This window comes from Platalea leucorodia, assembly GCF_965183815.1.
Source record: "Platalea leucorodia genome assembly, chromosome: 17".
NCBI lineage: Eukaryota > Metazoa > Chordata > Aves > Pelecaniformes > Threskiornithidae > Platalea > Platalea leucorodia.
The window spans coordinates 9,479,206-9,500,658 of NC_138839.1; the positions used below are offsets into that span (position 1 = coordinate 9,479,206).

General features: G+C 51.9%; 1 protein-coding gene across 3 annotated transcripts in view; it reads left to right on the forward strand.

The window, feature by feature from the left end:
- Positions 1-21,453, forward strand: part of EPHB2 (EPH receptor B2) — a gene marked incomplete at its 5' end in the record, with an annotated part of 131,468 nt that overhangs the window by 83,492 nt on the left and 26,523 nt on the right. For all 3 annotated transcript variants that reach the window (XM_082328833.1, XM_082328834.1, XM_082328835.1), the window contains 2 exons: positions 455-610; positions 1,207-1,542. In XM_082328833.1, the coding sequence (XP_082184959.1) occupies positions 455-610; positions 1,207-1,542 (492 nt within the window). The remainder of the gene's footprint in view (positions 1-454; positions 611-1,206; positions 1,543-21,453) is intronic.

A 21,453-nucleotide genomic window follows, 5' to 3' on the forward strand; every position in this document is an offset into this window, starting at 1 on the left:
TGAGCTATAAATTGTTGGAGGGTGGGAAGGTGTTGTGGGCAATGTGTGTGCCCAGCTCCTTGGGTGGCTGCTGTTGGGGAGAGGATTCTGGTGACCATGTGGACCTTTGGTCTGGCTTGGTACCGCTGCTCACATCTTCTTATGTGATGGCGGCTAAAAATCCCCTTTGCATTTGTAACATTCCCTGTGTGGACCCTGTTCCACGCTCGTGGTTGGGGACTAGGGGGGAAAGACGTCTGCATGGGGACCCCATCTCTACCGGCAGCATGAGCAGCAGCACCTGCCTCCTCAGCACCATCAAACTGGCTGCTCCTTCTCCACTTTGTTTACTTCAAATTGTCAGGTTTTGGCTTCTGACTCTGCAAAGGGTGTTTTCTGGCAGCGCTGCCAGGCTCCGGGCATCCCTGCCAGCCCCTGTCCTCCCCACTTACCACTGCTCTTGGTTCTCTTCCAGGCTGCCCATCGGGAACGTTCAAGGCCAGCCAAGGGGATGAAGGATGCGTGCACTGCCCGATTAACAGCCGGACGACTTCAGAAGGGGCCACTAACTGCGTGTGCCGAAATGGATATTACCGGGCAGACGCCGATCCTGTCGACATGCCGTGCACCAGTATGTGGGCTCTGGGCAACTGGGGAGGGACTGCGTGGGGCTGAGAAAGGAGACACACATCAGTCCAAGCACCGAGGGATGCTTGACAAAGGCATCTGTCTCAGTGGGGTTTTGGAGGCAGCTGGGGGCTCAGAGTACCTCGTCCTTGCAGGTGTGGGTCTTTCTTACCCTGGGCCAGTCTGCGCTTGCAAGCATTGCATGTGCAGAGAGGACAGAAATTCGGGTTGCTCTGTGCTGTTCTAGGCAGTGGGGTGGCTTCACTCTGAGGCTGCACCCGGATGAGAAGACCTGCGTGTTGGCACATGGCAGATTAGTGCAAAGGCCAGGGATCAGAAATGGTACAAAAAAATAACTGGTGAATTTTGCCAGGGATGCCACGTAATCAAATGAGGCTGGGTTAAGGGGACAGGCTTTGCTCCTGCTCCTGCCTTTGGCTCTCCAGCTTGCTCCGCACATCCCTGACACCAAGCACCCGGCTCCGTGTGTGCCTGCTGCAGAGTCCTGTCTGGGGACAGGGAAAAGGATGGGGTGCGGCTCGTCCTGTAGGCATGAGCAGGGCTCTGGCTCTTACACCTTTCTGTCTATTCCCTGTACAGCCATCCCGTCTGCCCCCCAGGCCGTCATCTCCAGCGTGAATGAGACCTCCCTGATGCTGGAGTGGACGCCGCCGCGGGACTCGGGGGGCCGGGAGGACCTGGTGTACAACATCATCTGCAAGAGCTGCGGCTCCGGCCGCGGGGCATGCACGCGCTGTGGGGACAACGTGCAGTTCACCCCCCGCCAGCTGGGCCTGACGGAGCCCCGCATCTACATCAGCGACCTGCTGGCCCACACCCAGTACACCTTCGAGATACAGGCGGTGAACGGTGTCACTGACCAGAGCCCCTTCTCCCCGCAGTTTGCATCGGTGAACATCACCACCAACCAGGCTGGTAAGATGCGGAGCCGCGTCTCCCAGCTGACCTCTCCAGGAAGGGGAGGTGGTGGGCAGAGATGTCCTGGTCAAGAGGTGCTGGGTGAAACCCTGTGGGGTGAACAGGGCTTGAAGGGGAAAAGGAGTGGGGTGAGATGTGCCATGGTGTTGCTCCCTAATGCTGGTGATCGCCAAAGTGAACGGGCCTGGCAATTCCTGGATGAATCCCAAGCCTTGGGGGTGAAAAACATCCCTTATTTCAGTGAAAAGCTGGAGTGTGCCCCAAGGCAGAGCTGCCCTCCCTGTCACCGCAGCAGAACAGCTCTTGTCACTGTCCCCTGGTGTCTCAGCATCGCTCTCCGGCGCTGGGCGTGTGACTGTTCCTGAGGCTGTTGCCTCGGAGCATCAGTTGCACGCGGTATTGATGCCTTGCAGACAGAGCAGCAGTGCTCACCGCTGCTGGCAGCCTTGCTGCAGCCCCTGCTGCTGCTCCTGGTTCCTGAGGAGGGAAGCTAAGATTAGCTCCAGCATTTTGACAGAAGCTGCAATCTCTGATCCGACTGCGGAGCGAGCCAGGACAGGCTGTGAAAGGAGAGGAAAGCTGCACGGATGAGGGGCTGGGAGATGGGTATATGGGATGACCATCTGGAAAGCTGCTCCAGGTCCTGCGCTGCTGCAGAGTCACCTTGGTGAAGAAGACCAAGCAGCAGAGCTGGAAGGGTTTCATTCAGGGTCTCCAGCACCGTGCTGGCCTGGGGGGGTTGCTACGCTCCCCCCGTGCAGGGTGGTTTTGCTGGGGGAAAGAATGTGTCAGGGTGGCTGGTAGTGCTGCTCCGGGGAGCTTCGCCAGCAGCCCCCAGGCAGCAGCTGTGCTGGTGGCAGGACGGCCTGCAGAGCTGCTGGCCAGGGGCTGCTTTCCCCAGCCCACCTGGAAGCCATCTGGAGCTGGAACACACAGTGGGGCTGGGGCTTTGCTTAATCCAATTGCACGGTGGAAGCATGCCAATAAGGTACAAGCATGCGTGGGAGCAAGTGAGTTTCTGTGGTCCCTCTGAGCGCTGCAGCAAATGTGTGGGGTTGTGCGAACGTGCCCCAGGCTGCCTTGGACACTACATGACCTTCAAGACTGAATTTGTCAGTTGGGGGTGATTGCATTTCCACTGAATTGCATGGAGACCGTGGTGTGTGCTGGCTGCGGGGGACAGGAGGTGTTTGGGCTGGGGTAGATGAGCATCACTTGGTTGGGCATGCTGAGCGCCGAGACAAGAGGTAACCTGCACATGAACCAGCAGAGTGACCTCTGATCTTAAGTTAGCTTGGGAGCTGGGGGTCACCGTGTTTTCAATACTGTATCAGAAGCCCTGAAGGCAGATTTGGTGTAGCACTGAACCGTGGTTTGACGGTGAGCAGGAACACGTCCGCACATGATGAGGAGAGAGGAACTGGTCTGGGACGGTGACCTGTTGCAGCCTCCTTTACAGAGGAGGCTGATGGAGACGGGGTCGGTGCGATGCTACCTGGGGCTGGGAAGGGGCTCTGCACACCCCCAGCATGGTTCCGCGCTATAGACAAGTTATTTAACGCTCAGATTTTGCACTTTGCAGTTATATGGTGTGCTTTTTACCTTCATATACTGCCTGTGGCTACTTCCACCTTTGCAAAACCAGAGAGCTGAGTTGCAGGCAAATCCTTTTCAGTCCCCTGGATCCTCCTCCTTGTGTTTTCCTTGTTTGACACTCCTTTATTATCAGGGCTCACACTTCTCAGCCTGTGTGATGTCTCTCTTAATGTATCTATTCATTAGCACTAAACAGTAACTGTCTGCTTGCTAATTCCTCTGTAATTTGAGGCTCTGAATTCTTCTGCTTACACTCGGCACTGCCTGGCAGCCTTGATGTAGATCATTAGCAGTTGGTAACAGAAGCTGCAGACACAAAGGCAGAGCTGGGACAGGAGAATGGAGGGTGCTGTAGGGAGAGGAGAGCATGCAGAGGGAGGGATGAGCCTGGGGAAGCGCGATTACAGCCTCCCTCTGCCTTTGCTCTGGGTCGAGCCGCCAGCTGGGGCTCCGTCTCAGGCAGAGCAGAGGACTGAATACATGATGGGGTTGTGCTCCAGCCACAGCTGGGCGATGGCCTCCCTGCAGAGCACCCGCTATGCTGGCCTTTGGGGACCTCCCAGCCCTGAAGAAAGCAAGGCAAAATCACCCTGGTTCCCCCAGGGACAAATGGACCACTGTTGGGGGACCACCTGTGCTCGGTGCTTTCAGGACTGAGGAGAGACACCATGGCACCAGCAGCATCTTTAACCTCCAGGTATTACGAATTCTTCAGCATCCCAGGAAAAAGCTGCTGTGAGAGAGCAAGAAAACGATCACCGTAGGGCAGCCAGAGGGCAGGTACCGAGTGTGGCTGGAGGAGGGCACTGAGGGGTGTGATGGTATGGTGATCGTCATCCCAAAGGGAAACGAGATCAAAGAAGGTGCCACACCATTCACCCTCCTGTTCTCCTAGAGAAAGATGGCTGCGGTCATTAAAATTGTACCGCCCTCCAACGAGGTCTGGATTTCACTAACATTTGCCTTTACATCAACATAACTTCTTTTGCTGTTGTGTTGTGGCAATAGGACATTTCTCCTCATGTAGACACAGGCGGCAGGTAGCTTCTCTCAAGGAAAAATAAGAGGTAATTAGACCAAGCTGAACCACACTTGTTGCTATGAGGTGGCTTTCCAGAATGTGGGTCTTCCCATAGCTCTTTGTGGACACTTCTATGTTCTTCATCGTAATTTTTTGAACTAGGTATTGTACCCAGTAGCAGATAAACTACTTTCCTTGCTGGTCTCGCTGTTCCCTTTACACATCCAAGTGTAAAGTGCTGCCTCACTCAGCCACGTGGTCAGCTCTTACCTCCCTGGTGGCTTCTGTCTTAGAATCATAGAATCGTCAAGGTTGGAAAAGACCCTTAAGATCATCGAGTTCAACCGTTAACCTATCACTGCCAAGTCCATCTATACCATGTCCTCGAGCACCGTATCTATCTGTTCTTTAAATACCTCCAGGGATGGAGACGCAACCACTTCCCTGGGCAGCCTGTTCCAATGCTTGACCGCTCTCTCAGTGAAGAGGTTTTTACCCTTCAGATGCTGCTTCCCTTAATGAAGTCTCCCATTTTGCAAGCAGGACCTGCATTTTGGTTTCCAGACCCCAGCGCAACCTTGTAATCATTTTCATGGGCTCAGCCATCAAGCCATGGTCACTGCTCTGCACAGAAGTTGTCATTCCCAGCGCTGCCCTTTTGAACACTTTATGAATGATTTGCCAGCAATGTTTTTATATCATCTCCCAGATCTCTAGTAATTTTGAGCAGAGGTGCTGCCTCGACTGTGCTGGACACAGTGTGAGGCCCCACTGAGTGCCAACCTTGTTTAAAACTCATTTCATGTGTTGCAGATGATGCTGATGCTGAGCTCAGCATCTCACGCACTTTAAGTCTGTCCATGCTGCTAAACTCCTGAGTTCAGGAAAAAAATCAAGACAGTTTGACAAGAGCTGCTTCCACAAAGTCGTACTGCCGTGCCTGATTTGGGCCATAGGATCCCATCAGGGTTTGTGGAAGGGACATCTGGTGTCTCTGATTCACCCTCTTGTTTGCAGCGGGACTATCACCAAGAGTAGATCTGCTGTGGCTTTTTCTAGCTGAGTCTTGGAAAACTCCACCTCTCTGCTAACCTGTCCCAGGACTACGTCACCCTCCTGGGAAAGATGCTTTTCATAATTTCCAGCCTGATTTGTGGCTTGTGCCCCTTGTTGCATCACCTGCCCCCTCTGGGAAGAGTGAGCTTCCACCGTCTTTTAACGGAGCTCCGAGCAGTTGTAGCTGTGATTATATTTGTCTTAATGACTTCATTAGCAGGCTCAGCCAGCCCAGCTCTCTCCGTGTCTCATAAGCTCTGCGCCCCAGGCTGGATTGGTCACCCTTGGCTGGATCCTCTTCAGTTCCTCCTGGACCCATGGCCTTGTGTTCTGCATTGGCCAAGTTGATGTTGTCCTTAGACTACCCAGGTTGATGGTGACCTTAGACTACCCACGTTTACCCTTTGCATTTCACTGTAACGTTGTCATCTTTTCAGTCCCACCAACAAAGCAATCAGCAGTCCAGACACCATAGTGCAGAGAGGAGCCCCGAGGGACAGGCCACCTCTTATCTTAGGAGAAGGTTGGTCCAAAGAGAGCAGCCAGCGCCAGACGGTGCTTAGAGGCAGTGTCCTGGACCTTTCTCTTGCAGTGAGTGTCCTAAAAAGAGCAGAGGTGTTTAACCTCCAGAGGGGCAGGTTTTGTTAGGACAGGAGGCGTGATGCTTCCCTTTTCAAAGTAGAGAAAATTAGAAAGGACCAGCACCAGCAAAACAGAAATAAAATACGCTTGGAATAAACAGCCCCTTCCCACCACCTCCTTGCTCTCTGGTTGGTCTTCAGCCAACTCGACTTCACCCCTTCCAGCAAACTCTGCATGATCCCCACCACCTTCATAGGAAATATCTTCTGTCACCTCTGAGGCCAGGTTGTGTTTTCTCTCTGCTCTTCTCAGTACGCTTCTTCTTGACGCCCAGCTCCATGCCGTACGTCTCCCAACTCACCCTGCCTCCCAGCTCACCTTGCCTGCCTATCGCACCCTGCAGCTGAGTGGCATCTCTCCCTCCAAGCTCAGCATCTCTCCAAGGAGGGAGATCCAGGACTTGCCATCTGACACAGCCAGTCCTAAAGGACTGTGATGTGGCCAAAGAAAACAAGCCCATCGTGCAGAGACTGGGTGCCACCAAAAGCCTTTTCTCAGCCATGCCAGAACAAAAGATCTGTGCCAAGAGGGTGGTTGAGAGCTGTGCCAGCATACCAAGAGGGAAGGCACAGGAGGGAAGCCAGGGGTCAAGGAGCTGAGTGTGGCCCAGGGCTCAGGATAATGACACTTCACTAATTGAAAGCCATGCCAGGCATCAACCCTCTTGCTGGTGACAACATGCAGCCGCTGCTTGATAATTTGTGGCCATTCTCTGGGGAGGATCGGGGAGGGTGGGGAGTCCTGGTGCTGCGAGGATTTGCAGGCTCCATCCGCACCGCGGGCAGGCTGAGTGCCCTGGGAAAGTCGCCGAGGGAAAGGGCTCCTTGGGCATCGATGGCTTAAATAGCACGTGGGAGGGGCACCTCTTGATAGCAGACTGTGGCTGCTGTGATCTGAGAAGGGAAGAGAAAGCCCTGGGCTCCCGAGTATCCAGAGAAAAATTCAAGACCTCCCAGTGATGGGGAAAGGAAAGATCCAGATTTTTTGGGAATGTACCCCTTTTGTGAGCGACTCTTGTGTCGCACGGGATGGAAGGGAGGATTAACGTTGATGTCAGAGGCTCTTGGCTGCAAACAGAGCCAAAAAGAGCCATAAACAGCTAATACAGTGTGAATACCAGCTAGCGTGTGGCAGAGGAAACCGATAGGCTTTCCTGGTAAACCCATCGGGAGCAGCGTCTGCAGCAGTGGAGTTTACTGGCACAATTTCTCCCTCCCTATGGATCCAGATGACTTGTTAGGATTATTTGCATTATTATTCTGGGTGGCGTTTTACAGCAGTATGTCGCGACATGAGTCCTTTGGCTGGGGAGATGTGCAGCTCACACCTGTGCACCACGTTCATGCCAGACGTCATTAGCGCTTGAATTTTTGCTTCGTGGGGGCTATCGCAGCCCAGGTGCTTGCATCCCAGCCAGGCGGTGCCTTTTGGACAGGGCTGTCCTGACAAGACTCAGAGGTGCCTGTGAGCTCAAGGACAGCTGAATCTTTCGATGGTCCAAAGCAAGCACGGGGGCCATGGCTCTGCTCTGCTGGGAATGTCCTGTGACTGGACTGAGTCCAGTCTGGTCCTTATGCAAAGGCTGAGGCGTTCAGCCGTGAGTGATGAAGCACGGGCAAGACAAATCCTGGGAAGTGCAGAGCACCAGAAGTGAGGATTTTTCCCTCAACTTCGACCAAAAAAAATCCCTTGCAGCCATGGTCCATGAGTTTTGCAGCATGGAGGGGTCCGAGGAGGAGTGGAGCTAGGGTGCCAGACAAGGTGAAGGTATAAGGTTGATAGGGGCTCACACTTCTCACCAGCCATCCAGGTTGCTGTTTGCTTGTCACATTAGTTATGCTGCAGGCTAGACAGAGAGAGGAGAACTATATTGCCTGGGGCACATGGACTCTTGCTTTTATCTTCTCACTTTCATTTTGAAGCCTCCGGATGATGCTCAGCAGTGGCCTGCACTCCTCTGGACACAAGCAGGGAGTCCTGGCATGTCCTGTTCTCTCTCGTGCTGCTCTCAACCTTGCCCTGACCTGGCTACAGTCAGGAATTACTTGTTTGTGAAACAACAGCCTGGGAAAGCGTATGCAGAAATCACCTCCAAGAGGTGGAATGAGCTTTCCAGACCTTAAAAGCTATGAATGTCTGTTTCTTGTTGCCTTCCAATATAATAGTAAAAGGCAGGATATTGTAGCATCCCAGCATCTCGGATCTCTCATCCGACCTCCCACCTATGGCAGGACTGCTGCCAGCACTACATCAGAGCAGCCATGGCTTTGGGTAGACAGCTATTGGTAATCTCCAAAGGCAGAGATCTCCCCACGGTTCTGGTCTCTTGTCCCAGAGCTGCACCACCCCCCGGTGAGGGAACTTTTCCCGATGTCCGACCTGAACCTCCTTAGCTACGATTTATGGCCATTGCTCTTTGTTATACTACGTTTCAAAGGTTCAAGCCAAGAGATGTTTTAGATCAGCCTGCATATCAATTATCCTCACACTCAGTCCTGTCTTTGGCTAAAGCATCTTTCAGAAAGGCAACCAGTCTTGACTTGAGACATCAAGAGACAGAGGGCCCATGAAGCCCTTGTACACGAGTCTGTGTAGCTTGTTCTTGCTTTTTTTTCCAATGAGATCACTGGTTTTCTAAGGAAATGCAGTAGACCTTTCCTGTCTGGACACCAGTAAAACATTTGATTTGGAAAACTACTAGTAAAGCTGGAAGTATGTCCAGGAACTGCCTAAATGGGAGACCACTACCACTCAAATGAGGAAACAGGAGGCTGAACTGGGGTGAGTAACTGAGGTCCATGAGAAGTAGTCTCATACTTCTTGATGTTTCAAAAAAAAGGGTATTTCTTGTGCAGAAAACTGACACAAACATTGTTAGGACAGAGGAGAAGTTTGATGCCTCCAGGAAGACACTGAGAGGTGGAATAACAGAATCAAGGCGAAATTCAGCAACGGAAGGCAGCTGAGGAGGGCCTGGTGGCCCACCATGGGAAGGGGACAACTCTCCAGTATAAAACCTTGTGGAAAAACAACACGTGCAAGACTGCACTGTATCAAGCGAAGTATGTTCACCAGCTGTAGCAAAGTCTCACTACTATTGCACAAAGCTTGGGTGGAGCTTTGTACAGCCATTGCGTGCACACCTGGTTACCTGCGTTCGAGAGAGCTGAACTGTGGTGGTAGCAGGTAGAGAGAAAGGCTGGTAAGGTGAGCAGAACACAGGAGAGCCCATGTTACAGACAGGAGACCAAAAACGTGCTGTGTGTTCGGCCCTGGTGAAGGGGATTTATTTGCTGCCTGTAGTGACGTGCTGGGCTGGAGGGGCACCACAAAGGGAGAGGAGTTATTAAAGCAGAAGGACAAGAGCAGATGGTACAGAGTGGCTGGTGACAGCATTTAGGTGGAAAAGCAGAAATTTTCTCAGCTGTGGAGCCATCTCCCACGTGGAGGAGCTGGGGCAAAGCCTGTTTGCCTGTGTGACAGAGCAAGCAGGAGCACGTCTGCTGAGCTACTGTAGGACTATTCCTGAGGTCCCTTAAATCCCAGGTTTCTTCTTTTGGGGACTTCACTGGATGTGTTTCTATGACAATTTCACCTGCTCCCAGGCTCCAAAACCTCCTGAAACCTTGGCATCCCCATGGCTGCTTCTCTTACCCAGCATTAACAGCCAGACCTTACCCTCCACACGGCCCCACATAACCGTCTGTATTAATCACGTAACCATCCTGGCTCTGCAGCCCTTCTTCTCTCCCTTCTTCTCTTTCTTTCAACCCCAGCTCCCACCTTCACCCTGGCTGCCACGTACACAGGGCCGATGCCACCAAAACCTGATGTGGCTTGACATTTGCTGCCCTCCTCCTCTCACCTGGTGGCCCAGCCTGTAGCCTTTGCTGCATCTCTCCCACTTGCAAGCAGCTGGTGGTGAATGCCCAGGAGGGACCCTGCCATGCCCAAGTGCCTTCTCCTCTGCCCACTGGAGACCATCAGCAGCCAGGGCTCCCAGATGGTAGGAGCTCTGCCAGCTGCTGGCTCTTCAGGACTCCTCTTCCTGCTCCTGCGGTGGGCAGCTGGGGGGATGTTGGCAGAGCAGGGTATGGGCTGCACTGCTAGAGCTTTCCTAGCAGATGCTCTTCTCCGCCCACTACCAGCTCTGTGGGCTCCTCCACCTGCTGACTCCCAGGCTTCCCTGTTGCATAAATTACTCCATGAGTTTGAGGATCATTTTTTCCCACACCTGCCTGGGGCTTCAGAAACCTGTTCCAAAGCATCTGGAGCGGACTTTGGGCAGAAAACAAAAGCCCATCCGTGATGGATGGGGTGGAAAGTCCCTTCTGGTGAACCAGCGCCTCCCCCTCACTGCACAATGTGCCGCCGTCCCTGCTGCGTGCCGGTGCTGGGAGCTGATGGAGTGGCTCAGGAGCTCACCTTTTGCTCATGTGTTCAGGAGAGGTGATTTATCTTTACTGCTGCACTTGGCAAACACAGCCTGCAGTGCTAATTGCCTTGCCTGCGCACGAGGCGCTGAGTGCCAGCACGCGGGCAGTTGGAGATGCTGGAGGCAGGTAGGCAAGGCTGCGGGCACATGGGAGACCGGTTTCAGGGTCACAGTGCTTGAGCAGCTGAGCAGACACTGCGGGGGTGGTGCTGCTCACTGGTGCACTTATGTGGACCATAATAGATGGTTGTAGCGAATTGGGTTAATGCAGCTGGCTGGCCAGTTGTCCCTTGGTCCATCTCAGAGTCCCTGTGATTTAGTGATCCCCTCTATCTGTGTATAAAATGATAAGTTTCTGACTTGGTTCAGGCAGGAGGATCCTTACTGTGCCTGTCTGGCTGCAGCCCGGTCCACGTTCATACCTGCCACTGGCCAGTGTGCAGGAGGCTGCTGCATTGGTGGGGCTGGGCAGAAAATGCTCTTTCCAAGAAAAAAACCTGCTATTTCCAAAATTTCCCCCCATACAGAGGGAGGCCAGCCTGGTGGAGTCTGCCATGGAAGAGAGCAAGGGAACAAGTTCAGTCTCAAATTAGCAAGACCCAGTGGGTCCAAGGGGACGCCCTGCAGCAGGCATCATTCTTTCAAGAAATACTTCTCTGGTCTAAGTTTTCTGTGTTTGAAATTTCAAAATCAGTGTGTTCCTAAGAACAGTCTTGGTTGCAATTAATTAGCACTTTCTGGGAAAGTACCGTTTTATTGAAAATCTGGGGCGCAAGTTGGAGGGACGGAGGGCTTGCTCCTGCCAGCGTTCCTGCTTTCCGCCAGCCTTTTGCTGATGACATCGCCTTGATCTGGAGCAGATGAGGTTTCCACGTGGAGACGGAGCCAGGAGGTGGGGACAACCTTGGTGCCGAGTGACCCCAAACCCGCTCCAGCGGGCTGCGTGACGCGATGCCGGGATCCTCTGGAGCACCTCCTCTCAGTGCTGAGAACAAAGTCCTGCCCTCCTCCGCAGGCAGGATGGCAGCATGCAAATGAAGGCTGCAAACTCAATTAAACAAAGAGCACAAAGACAGCCAAAAGCCTTCATCTGCCTGGGCCAAGCCACTGGGCTTGTGGCATTAGGAACTGCTTTAAAGGCTGTAATCTACACCAAAGCCTTTGTTGATTCAAATGGGGCTGGAGCCAGGATCAGCTTTGGATCGCTTTGCCGTGTTTTTAAGATTTTCCAGCGTTTGTAGTTACAAACTCAAGGGGCTGGAGGCTGGGTCTGCTGGGAACTTTTCCAGACACTCAACACACCCAAGCAGCATGGGTACCAGCCTGATGGGGCCACCTTGCCAGGAACCTCGGAAACAAAAACCTCACAGGCTGTGAAGTACCAGTCTTCTAGAGCTCCAGCAAGTCTGGTGAACATCCTAGACCTGAGGCTTTTGCTGCTTTGAGGGCAAATGTTTTTTATTAAAGAGCCTTAGTGCTGTCATCCCTGTGACGTTGTGTTGCTTTCCTCAGCTTCTGCTGGAGGTAATTCATTTCAAAAGTATGTGGCTCCTGAACATGCCATCACAGGGGAGGACACTGGGAAAGAAATTGGGTGGGCAAATGTTTTAATAGTCCAAGCAATAGTGAACCATTTTAGCAGGAGAGAGTCACACACGCAGAAGTGCTGGTGGAGGGGCTTCTGGAGGTCTCCAGCCCAACCTCCCATGCAGAGCAGGGTCACCAGGATCGCCACTGAGAGCAGGTCAGGAAAAGCTTCCCTTCCTCCCTTCTTCATCCAGGTGTTCCTTATTGTGGTGCTTTCAGTGCTCACATTGGAGGAAGGCATCCCAAGCTCAAATCCATTCTTCAGATGGCCTGTGGCGTGAAAGCCTGTGATGCTTAAATGGCAGGAGAGAGCTTTACCTGGAGAAGCGAAAAATGGAGAAGGTTTTAACCAAAGAAGTCAATTTTCAGTTGGATACCTGGATGCGTTGGGACTCTGAGCTGAGTAAGAGCACGAAGAACTAGGGCCTCGAGGTCAGTGATGGGACCTGGAGTGGGGACAGCTGGACCATTGCACAGTGACAGTCACCTGCTGGGGACTGTGCGGGACTGGGATGCCTTGGGTCAAGGAGGGAGGGCTGATGTGGATTAGGTGTCCCTTGGGTGAGATACTGGCGCAAGACATCCAGGTCTGTGGGGCAGTGCAGCGTGAGTTGTCCTAAGCTTTCCACTCTGCCCATGCTTGGGAAACAGAGGTCACCTAAGCCCCGTGTGCCTATTTCACCTGCCTGCAGCCTTGCACGGAGGCCCTGTGTGCTCCTGCCATTTCAAACACTGTTCTTTGGGCACTGCTGGAGCCTGGATCCCAGCCTAGATGTCTCCAGGCCCTGTGGCTTCAAGGTCAGGGAAGCCCTTGCTCCATGACTGATCACAGCACCGTCCTCGCCGCTGCACGGCATCACCCTTTAGTCCTGCTGGAGCGAGCTGCTGGTGTTGTGCAGGGCTTGAAGTGCAGAAGGAGCTCTGGGACCCCCTGGGAGCCCTGTACTGAGGAAAGCCCTGCTCTAGTCCCACGGGGGATCCTGTTCCCCACATCGTTCCCACGTGTTGGAGCTACCTGGGTCATCCAGTGGGGCTGAGTCCCTGGGTAAAGGCAGTGGGAGAGAAGCTTGCCCACTTACCCCAAGGTTTTCCAGGTCTCTCTCTTTGCAGGGCAGTCGCAGGCACCCACTGCCAGTTGCTCTGTCAGCAACTTTCTCCCCGATATCTCCCCATTTACTGCCCTGTCCCGTGGCCTCTGGACTAGCTGGTGCCTTGCAGCATCATGGTGCATTTCCCTGCCACTCTGTCTTCAGCCTGGGGTCACACAGTTAATCCTGACCCCGGATCACAGCCGCTTCTGCATGCGGGTAATTGAAAATGCCAGAATTCCCTGCTGACCCTCCTATAATAAAAGCAGTTCCCCCCGTCCGTAACTTGACACGCCAGGGACCCAGATCTGTCAGGAGGGCTCCGAGGAGATGCTGGAAAACTCCCAGCTGTTCACCTCGTTTTTTTTTTCCCCTGGGTAATTTCAAAGTGTTGCTGGGGAGAGGCCAGGGGCTGGGTTGGCTTTGCTCTCTCTGTTGTGAGTGTTTTCCAGAGCAAATGTTGACTCTGTCTGACATGACATGGGTTAGTGGTATTAAAGTGATCAGAGATAGGGGTTTTGCTGCCTGTAACCTGACTCTTCCAGCTAAGCCAGCAGAGGAATGGAGACGCTTTGATTATACCCAGCTCTCAATAGCGCTGACCCACTGGCAGGCAAGGAGTGAAAGGCTGAGCCTTGCAGGACTGGCAGGTGAAGGAGGCGGGGGGCTAGCTGCAAAATGGGGGGCAGATTGCAACTGGTAGCATTTCAAATGGGTATAAAGATCATGAAACAGAAGCTGCAAAAAGATCCTGGTGTCCCCTGGCAGGTGGTCCAAAGGCTGGAGCCACACAGTCCTACCAAACACTCCCATCAAACGGCCAGGGAGCGATGCAGAAGATGCTGCCTGGGGAGTCCGAGACCATGGGCTGCTCCTTATCGTGTTGCTCTGGCTGGTGGGAGTGTCTTGTCTGATTTTATTCCATTTACAGCAGCAGTCCAGCTTCCCAACCTGCGTGGTGTGACCTTCCACGGCTTCACAGCAGCACCATGGCTCTAGAGGCTCTGAAGTGGCCCTGAAGTGCTGTGGACATTATCTGGTGTGTAGCTGGAGGTGGGCTTGGAGTCAGACCCTGGCAGTTGTGGTGGCCCAAGAGTCAGGACCTGACACAGAAAATTGGCCTCTGCTATCAAAGCCTAATAGAAATAGGATGCTTGTAGCCCTGATGGGTCCCTTGGGATGAACCAGCACACGAGGGACCAGACGGTGTCACAGGGTGTCAGGTTGTGTTGCTCGGTGTTTGCAAGGAAGATGCCTGCTTGTTCTCCTGTCAAGTGAGTCCTGATACACTCTTGTGTCTTTATTCTTGGTACTGAAAAGGTAGAGGTGGGATAGGAAGGAGGTCACCTTAGGATATTGAAAAAGCAGGGCTGGGGGAAAGGTAACAGCTCCCAGGTGGAAGCTCTTGCTGTCTGAATAAAAGAGGAAGGTGCCCCAGCAGATGGCCTGAGGAGTCCTGGTCTTATTCGGCCAGATTGAGAAAACCTGGTGTTGTGGAGATAGGTTGGGGAGGTAGACACATGAGCTTCCTAAGAACACCTCTACAACAGAGAGGCAACTCAAGAGATGTAAAACCAATGAGGAAAATGGGCCTATTTATTTCTCATTCACCCAATACAATTCTTCATTGTGTGATGCCCCCCTGCTGCTTTTTGTCAGTTTTATCGTAATGAATTGCCCTAAGCTTTACATAGCAGATTCACCAATTACACTCATTTCAGCTGCGTCTAGGATCTCTCACCCCGCTCCCAGCAGGACACGGGGTTATAGGAAATGCAGAATCAGCCGGGGTCCCGAGGCGCTTGGTCCGCCCTGCATCAGCAGGGGGGTGCCAGGCGTGAAGGCAGCAGCAGTTATCTCCCCCCTTCCCTGAGCTGGGGAGCGTGGTTTAAAAAACCAGTGAAGGTGCACGACGGAGAGGGAAGCGCAGCTCTGCACAAGCTGCCGGAGGACTGGGCTGAGTCACAGAAGTGTCACGTTGGATACACTCGGAGGAATATCAGACCCGAGCGAGGAGGTGGATGCTGTCTCTGTAGTTAAGAGAGACGGTTACTGGCTACTGAGATGACTTTTGAGGTTTATATTTGAAAAGGAGGTTAACAAAAAAGTGGAAAAGGTTCAAAAGAGAGTCATCAGATTGATATGCGGGCTGATAAATCTGCGAAGCGCTCAAGAAACTCAGTCTACTTAGATAATAGAAAAGAAGATGAAAATATTTTCGTGATCTTTCAGTTCTTCCATGAGGACAAAATTCTGTTTCTAGACTCCTCCTTAATTTAGCTAGCAAAAGCAGAAAAGCTCCAGCAGTTGGAAGCTGAAGTCCATAAATTTCAACCTGAAAATAATACGTGCATTTTAAAACAGAGCAAGTAACCATGAAGAAAGCCTCCCAAGAGGCCCGGTGGGCTCGTCATAATTTGCAGTCCTCAAAGAAAACTGGATGTCTGTCTATAACATATGCACAGGGTCAACCACAAGCGTTTCAGCTATATTTAACTCACTGCCTGGGCTCTGTTGCCAGTCTCGTGCAGATGTTCAGACCTGGTTGTTACAGTAGCTTTACCCAATTTTCTGCAAAATCGACATGTTCTTGCACTGTCTCATCAAGCTGCCCTGGGTTTTGCGGTCGGTGTGACCTTCTTTCAGGTATTGCTGTGATGAGAAAGTGCCTGTTTCTCCCGGAAAACTCAGATTTCTTTCCTTCTTGTCTTCTTCTCTTTCCTTCTTTCCCTTAATCTTTTGTATCATTTTCAGCAGACATGCCAAAAAGAAGTAACTATTTGGTATGGAAGTAAAATACTGGCTATAGCAAGCCTGAGGCTTAGCCATGCTGCCAACGTGCCCCTTTGTCCATACCTGAGACCAGGCAAATCTTTAGTTAAAGGATGCAAAGCCTCTTGTGGAGGGATCAGCAATGGTTAAACTGCCTCTGCTGTGATGGATCTGTGCCACCTGGGGTTTCAGTTTCTCTTAGCAGAGACTGCTTAAGTAGCCCTTGAGGCTGGTGGGCATGGAGCTCTCTGGTTCCTTGCCCGCCGAGGTATTAGCCTGCGTGTCACAGCGTCCTCACGGAGCGACTCCGTCAGAGGGAAACCCAGGTGTGCTTTTGGGCAAGGATGTAAGCCTGTAAAGAGAGATTCACAGTCAGAAGTAGGTTAAAATAGAATCCCTTTCCCGAACAAATCATTATTTCTTAATTATCTGGCAGTATATGCTGAGCTATGAGAAGCTGCCGCCTCTTGTCCTCGGGAGTAGCTGCCCTGCCTCCATCCGCCCGGCTGCACGCTTGGTGCAGAGCTGCGGGAGAGGCTCTGCCCCATTCGCCGTCCTCGGGGCCTGGCACGGAGATTTTTTCCCGGTTCACACATCTGTCAGCAGTAACTGCAGGTCGGGAAGCAGAGCCAAAGCACCGTCACGTGCTCCAGATGCTGTTCTGTAAAACGGAGGCTTTGCTGGTGTGCCTGTTAGGGGTCGTTGGCAAAAGCTGGAGTAACTTCAGTTTCATAATCAGGGCCCAGACCAAAAGTTTTGGTCTCTTCTTGGTTTTGCGTTTTTTTTTCTTTAGAAAATATGCTTTTTAAAATGCTGAACATGCCTCAGCTAGAGAGACTGGGAGGCAGGACATGGTGGGGCTCCTTTACAGTAATGTGGCAGAGAAAGATTGTGCTTTATGACCAAAAATTCTCATTTTATTTCTGGAGCTAATCAGAAAAGACTAAAGAGTACTAATACAAAGAAACTTACAACTAGGGAAGCCCCATCCTTGGAGGTTTAAAGATTCAGATAACAAAGCTCCACCTCCCGTGATCTGGTGTTGGGGATCATCGTGTGGCAGATGGGTTGGAACAGCGACTCCAGGGGTCCCATCCCACCAGCACTTCTGGGGTTTGGTGCTGTTGGGAACTGAAGTGTACAGTGGCAGAAGAGGTCTCAATCAGCAGGTGAACGTCTCCCCCGTCAGCCTTCCTGGCTCCTCTCTGTGCTTGGTCTGGAGGCACCTGAGCCTCTTGGTTCATCCCTTTCCCCACTATTGAGCTTTAGCTAGACATGAATAAGGTGCCTAAGCTGATTACCTAGGCCAGAAAAACTGACTGGAGGCTGGAGCACCATGGTGCTTAGGTTATGTCTGTATGGTAGACTTAGCCCACAACATGCCTCTGGTACAAAGCACAGACAAAAAGAGGACAAGATGCCTTTCCTTGCCCCGCTTTCCTTGCCTGTAACCCTTCTGCTAGATGGGAGCCTTCATTCAGGATGTCTATCAGACCCACCTTGACGCTGGCAAGACCAACCTCGAGGTACGCGTGAAGGATTGTCCTCTGTGCTGTTGAAGCTGCTGCACTGCTTTTGGGAAGGTTAAATACTCAACGGGCTGAAAAGCCTTGTGGCTCCGGTGATTCTCTTGCCAAACCCCATTGTGACTTTATGTTTCTGGCACAGTAGATGTTTGAGTTGTGCTGGGAGACAGTCAGTCAAGCAGGACAGAAGATCCCAGTCTTTCCGTGAAGTCACCTGAACATGCTGTGCGGTGGGTTTTGAGACCTTCTTGCCTGGACATGTCCACCTTGTGGCACTGAGCCAGCATGGTCTGTGAGGACACTGCTGTTCTAGGTGTCATTACAGCCTTGGCAAAACTCAGTGGTTATACCCGTGTGTCCGTTGGGGAGGTTATGGGGATGGGGCTCTGCTGACCTGAGGATGGGGTACATCTTGAGCCCCATCCTTCCCATGTGTCTCCAGTAGCTGAGCTCAGGCAGCTTCTTGCACCCTGTGTGGGCTACAGAAAAGCCAGACAAGAAGAGCTGTCGACACCCGCAGAGATTTACCCTGCAGAGCTGCCCCCGAGCCAGGGAAGTCTGCTCAGCTCTGCGTGGATTAAGGTAAACTTCTGAAGGCCCAGGTGCCAGCCTAGACAAGGGTCTGGCTGTGCTCAGTGTTGTGTGGCCATGCGGAGGCTTGGGGTGATGACCGTGGAAGCATCCCTCGCATACCCCGGGTGCTTCTGCCCCAGACGGGTCATCACGTGAGAAACGTCGGCTGCCTCCCCTCCCCGTGCGCTGCAGATTTTGTTGCAGCAGGGGACAGGTCATCTGCCTTTTTACATCAGTGGATTTTCATTAAGCTTGTTTTACACTCCAGTCGTGGTTTTGGCTTGGTTTATTTCTCCAGCAATTTGGAGAAGCCACAGGGCTCCACTAAGAGGAATCCAAAGAATCTGAGGCCGTCCCAGATAAAGAGGATGTAGAAAAGTGCCTTTCAAGGACTCGAATGATTCGTTTTGCCTCCAAGTGATGTGGGGCTCAAGGGTTTCAGTCATGAAAAGTAAGTTTCTGTCCACTGTGGAAATTAAGCTCTGTTTTATTTTTTGCATTGTTACTGCACACACACACCTGGAGACACCATCAGGATAAATCTGCCTCTGCTTACACATTCATGGGGGTGATATCTCAAAGTGACAGTGGCTCTGAGAGCTGGGATGCTCCAAATCTGATCTCCTTTATGTGTCACAGGGCAGGTCCCTTTTCCAGCATCCATTTTCCCCATGCACAGTAATTCAGACGCCTTCCATGAGTAAGGGACAAGCAGGCGAGCCAACAGCTGAGGGAATGTCTTTGGCACTGGGCAATTTGTGCCATTGGGCAATTGTCACCAATTTAGTGACCATATCCAACCTGGAAATGAAAAAAAGACCATTTTTCCAACGTGGAAACAGTCCCTAAAGCTCTGTTTCTTTTGTCACAAGGGAACAAAGAGGAGTCACGGTTCGTGGAACTAGGTGACCGATCCCACAGGGCCAGGTTAAATGCTGCCAGCGAATCTTTGGTGTTAGCAGCCCAGCTGTACTCCGGCTGGTCCTGGAAAGGGCTTGGCACAAAGCAGGCTGGAAGAACAAAGCCTTTTTTTTTTTTTATTTTAGTCCTTTTTACAGTCTGTTAAATCTTTGCTTTGAAATACTCAGAAACCCAATGGAGGGAACCTATGTATAGTTTGTTCAGAAACAACAGTTCAGGAAACTCAGCTTAGATATTTTGAGACTTTTCCCATCTTTGCTCAGCTGAGTTCATCCCGTGTCAGAAAGTGTATATCTCTCACAGTCTTTTCTGTTGTGTTTGTCACTTCACCACGTCCCGTGGCAGAAAAGCTCTTTCTACAACGTAGTTCAGGCTGGTCACAAAGTGCTTGGTGCTTCTGTCAGAGCTGGAGCACACCTTGTGATGAGAGTATCACCAGGTAGCACTATCCCAGACTGGATGCTCTTTGTGTTCGCTTTAACTGTTTTCATCTCCTTCCTTTTTAGCTATTATATTACATGCATTAAATACTGCTGGGGGACCAAGCTCCTAAGCACAGTCTCTGCCTCTGAAAGCGCTCAGTAAAATTAGACAAGACAGGCAGGGAGTGAAAATGAGACAGGATGGCTAGCCTCATTTTCCAGGTAGAAGACAGCAGTGCCGAGGGATAATCTGGATTTGTACAAGGTCTCCCATGTAGACTTAGGGGCAGAGCAGAGAACTGCAACCAGGACCTTCCAGCCTTGGAAGTGATGAAGAGTCAGAAACTCATGGGTCTTCACTAGCTTTGCAGCTGACTGTGAAGGAACTGCTTGCTCCAGGGGACAAGAGCTGCCAGATACCAGCTGCCTGAGCATTTGTGTCGCTAGCCAGCTAGAAGGTTTTCCTTCTGCCTAGACTTCAGAAAGTCACTCTGAGGTCTGGCTGACTCCACTAAACTGCTTTCGAACTCAGACATCCAGTCCCAGTCCATCCCTTCTTCACAGAGTTGGGAGCCTCTCTCTGCACAAGCTGTTGCCCTCACCTGTAGTGAAGATGTGTGATGAGGACCATGTTTTGTAGCATTGCAGCATGCTGTGCTCTATTAGCAAGAGCACAGGCAAAAAACTGAGGAGAGTGATTGTTCCCATCTGCTCGGCACTCACGTGGCCACATCTGGGGTACTGTGTCCACTCTGGGGCTCCTCAGTACTACAGAGACATGAACAAACTGGAGCAGGTCCAACAGGAGGATCACTAGGATGGGCCAGGGGCTGGAGCACCAGACACAGGAGGACAGCTGAGAGAGCTGGGTTTGGCCAGCCTGGAGTGGAGGAGGCTGAGGGGCATCTACAGTCTTCCACAGACTCTTCTCAGAGGTGCACGGTGAGAGTACAGTAGTAATGGCCACAAGGTGCAATGAGGGAAGTTCCAATGGGATACAAGGAAAAGCTTCTTCCCCACAAGAGCGAGGCAGCTGGGTACTGGTGCTCCGAGGGCCTGTGGGATCCCCATCCCTGAACATACTCAGATCTCAGCTGGACGCGGTCCTGATCAAAGTGATCTGACTTTGAAATTACTGTGTGAGCCAGTTGGACTAGAAACCTCCAGAGGTCACTTCTGACCTAAAGCTTTCTGTGATTTTATTATTGTGCATTTCCCTGATGTCTGTGATAACAAGAGCAGTTACTGAGAAGACGCAATGGTGGAGGTTCCTGCCTATCCAGGGACACTCCTTTGCCCCGGGTGTAGGAAAAGCGCTGAAGTTGCTGTAGTCATTCATCTCACCTGCCTCCTCCCCAACATGCAGCGTATTTGCCTCATTAAATCTCATTAGATGAGCCCTACCTCATCCATTTGGTTCTTTTTTCTGAGCCAGACAAGGACAGGTTCACCAAGTACACAGCTGCCTGGGCCATGGCTGGTCACAAATGATTCACACATGCATGGAAGTGGGAGAAGAGCATCCCAGGGACCTCACTCTTACATGGAGGGACCTGGAGCTGAGGAGCTTCTTTCAGCTGCAAGGTCAGCCGCTGAACCTGTGTCTAAATTATGGGATGTTGCCACATCCCAGTTTTGTGGTGGGATTGGTTTGGGTATATGCAGCCCCTGACCTGGAATAGCCTGTGTGAATGTGGGATCGGTTCCCAGAGTGTGAGCAGCTCAGATGTGCCAGAGAGACCATGGGCTGCGTACTCATCTCAGTCCAGTCCCAATCCAGGCTGCAGGGCCATCTGTAGCTTGGACACATCTTCCTTCCATGGCCTTTCTCCACAGAGAGAGAAATGTTTGTCTTGGAAATTGCAGATGTCCTATGAAATCTGTGTTGACGAGGAAGCAGCAAGCTCTGGCAAGAGCTGACAGGCTCCAGAAATGTTACCTGTGTTTTATCTTAACACCAGCATGAGAAACTGATCCCAGGAGTTTGTAAATGTGGGCTCTGAAACGGTGGGACTGGGACATTAAGGTGGGAGGAAAGAAGTGCTGTATGCTACAGAGCAAGGGAAGGTCTGAGATGATACAGAGAGTTTCAGACTGGTGGGTAATGGGCCTTTGCTTAACCAGAAATGGATGGAGGGGTTGGTGTTCGGGAGGAGCTGAGGCTTTGGTCTCAGGATCTGTTAGAATCACAGAATGGTTTGAGTCAGAAGGGACCATTAAAGATCATCCAGTCCAACCCCTCTGCCGGGCACAGGGACATCTTTCACTA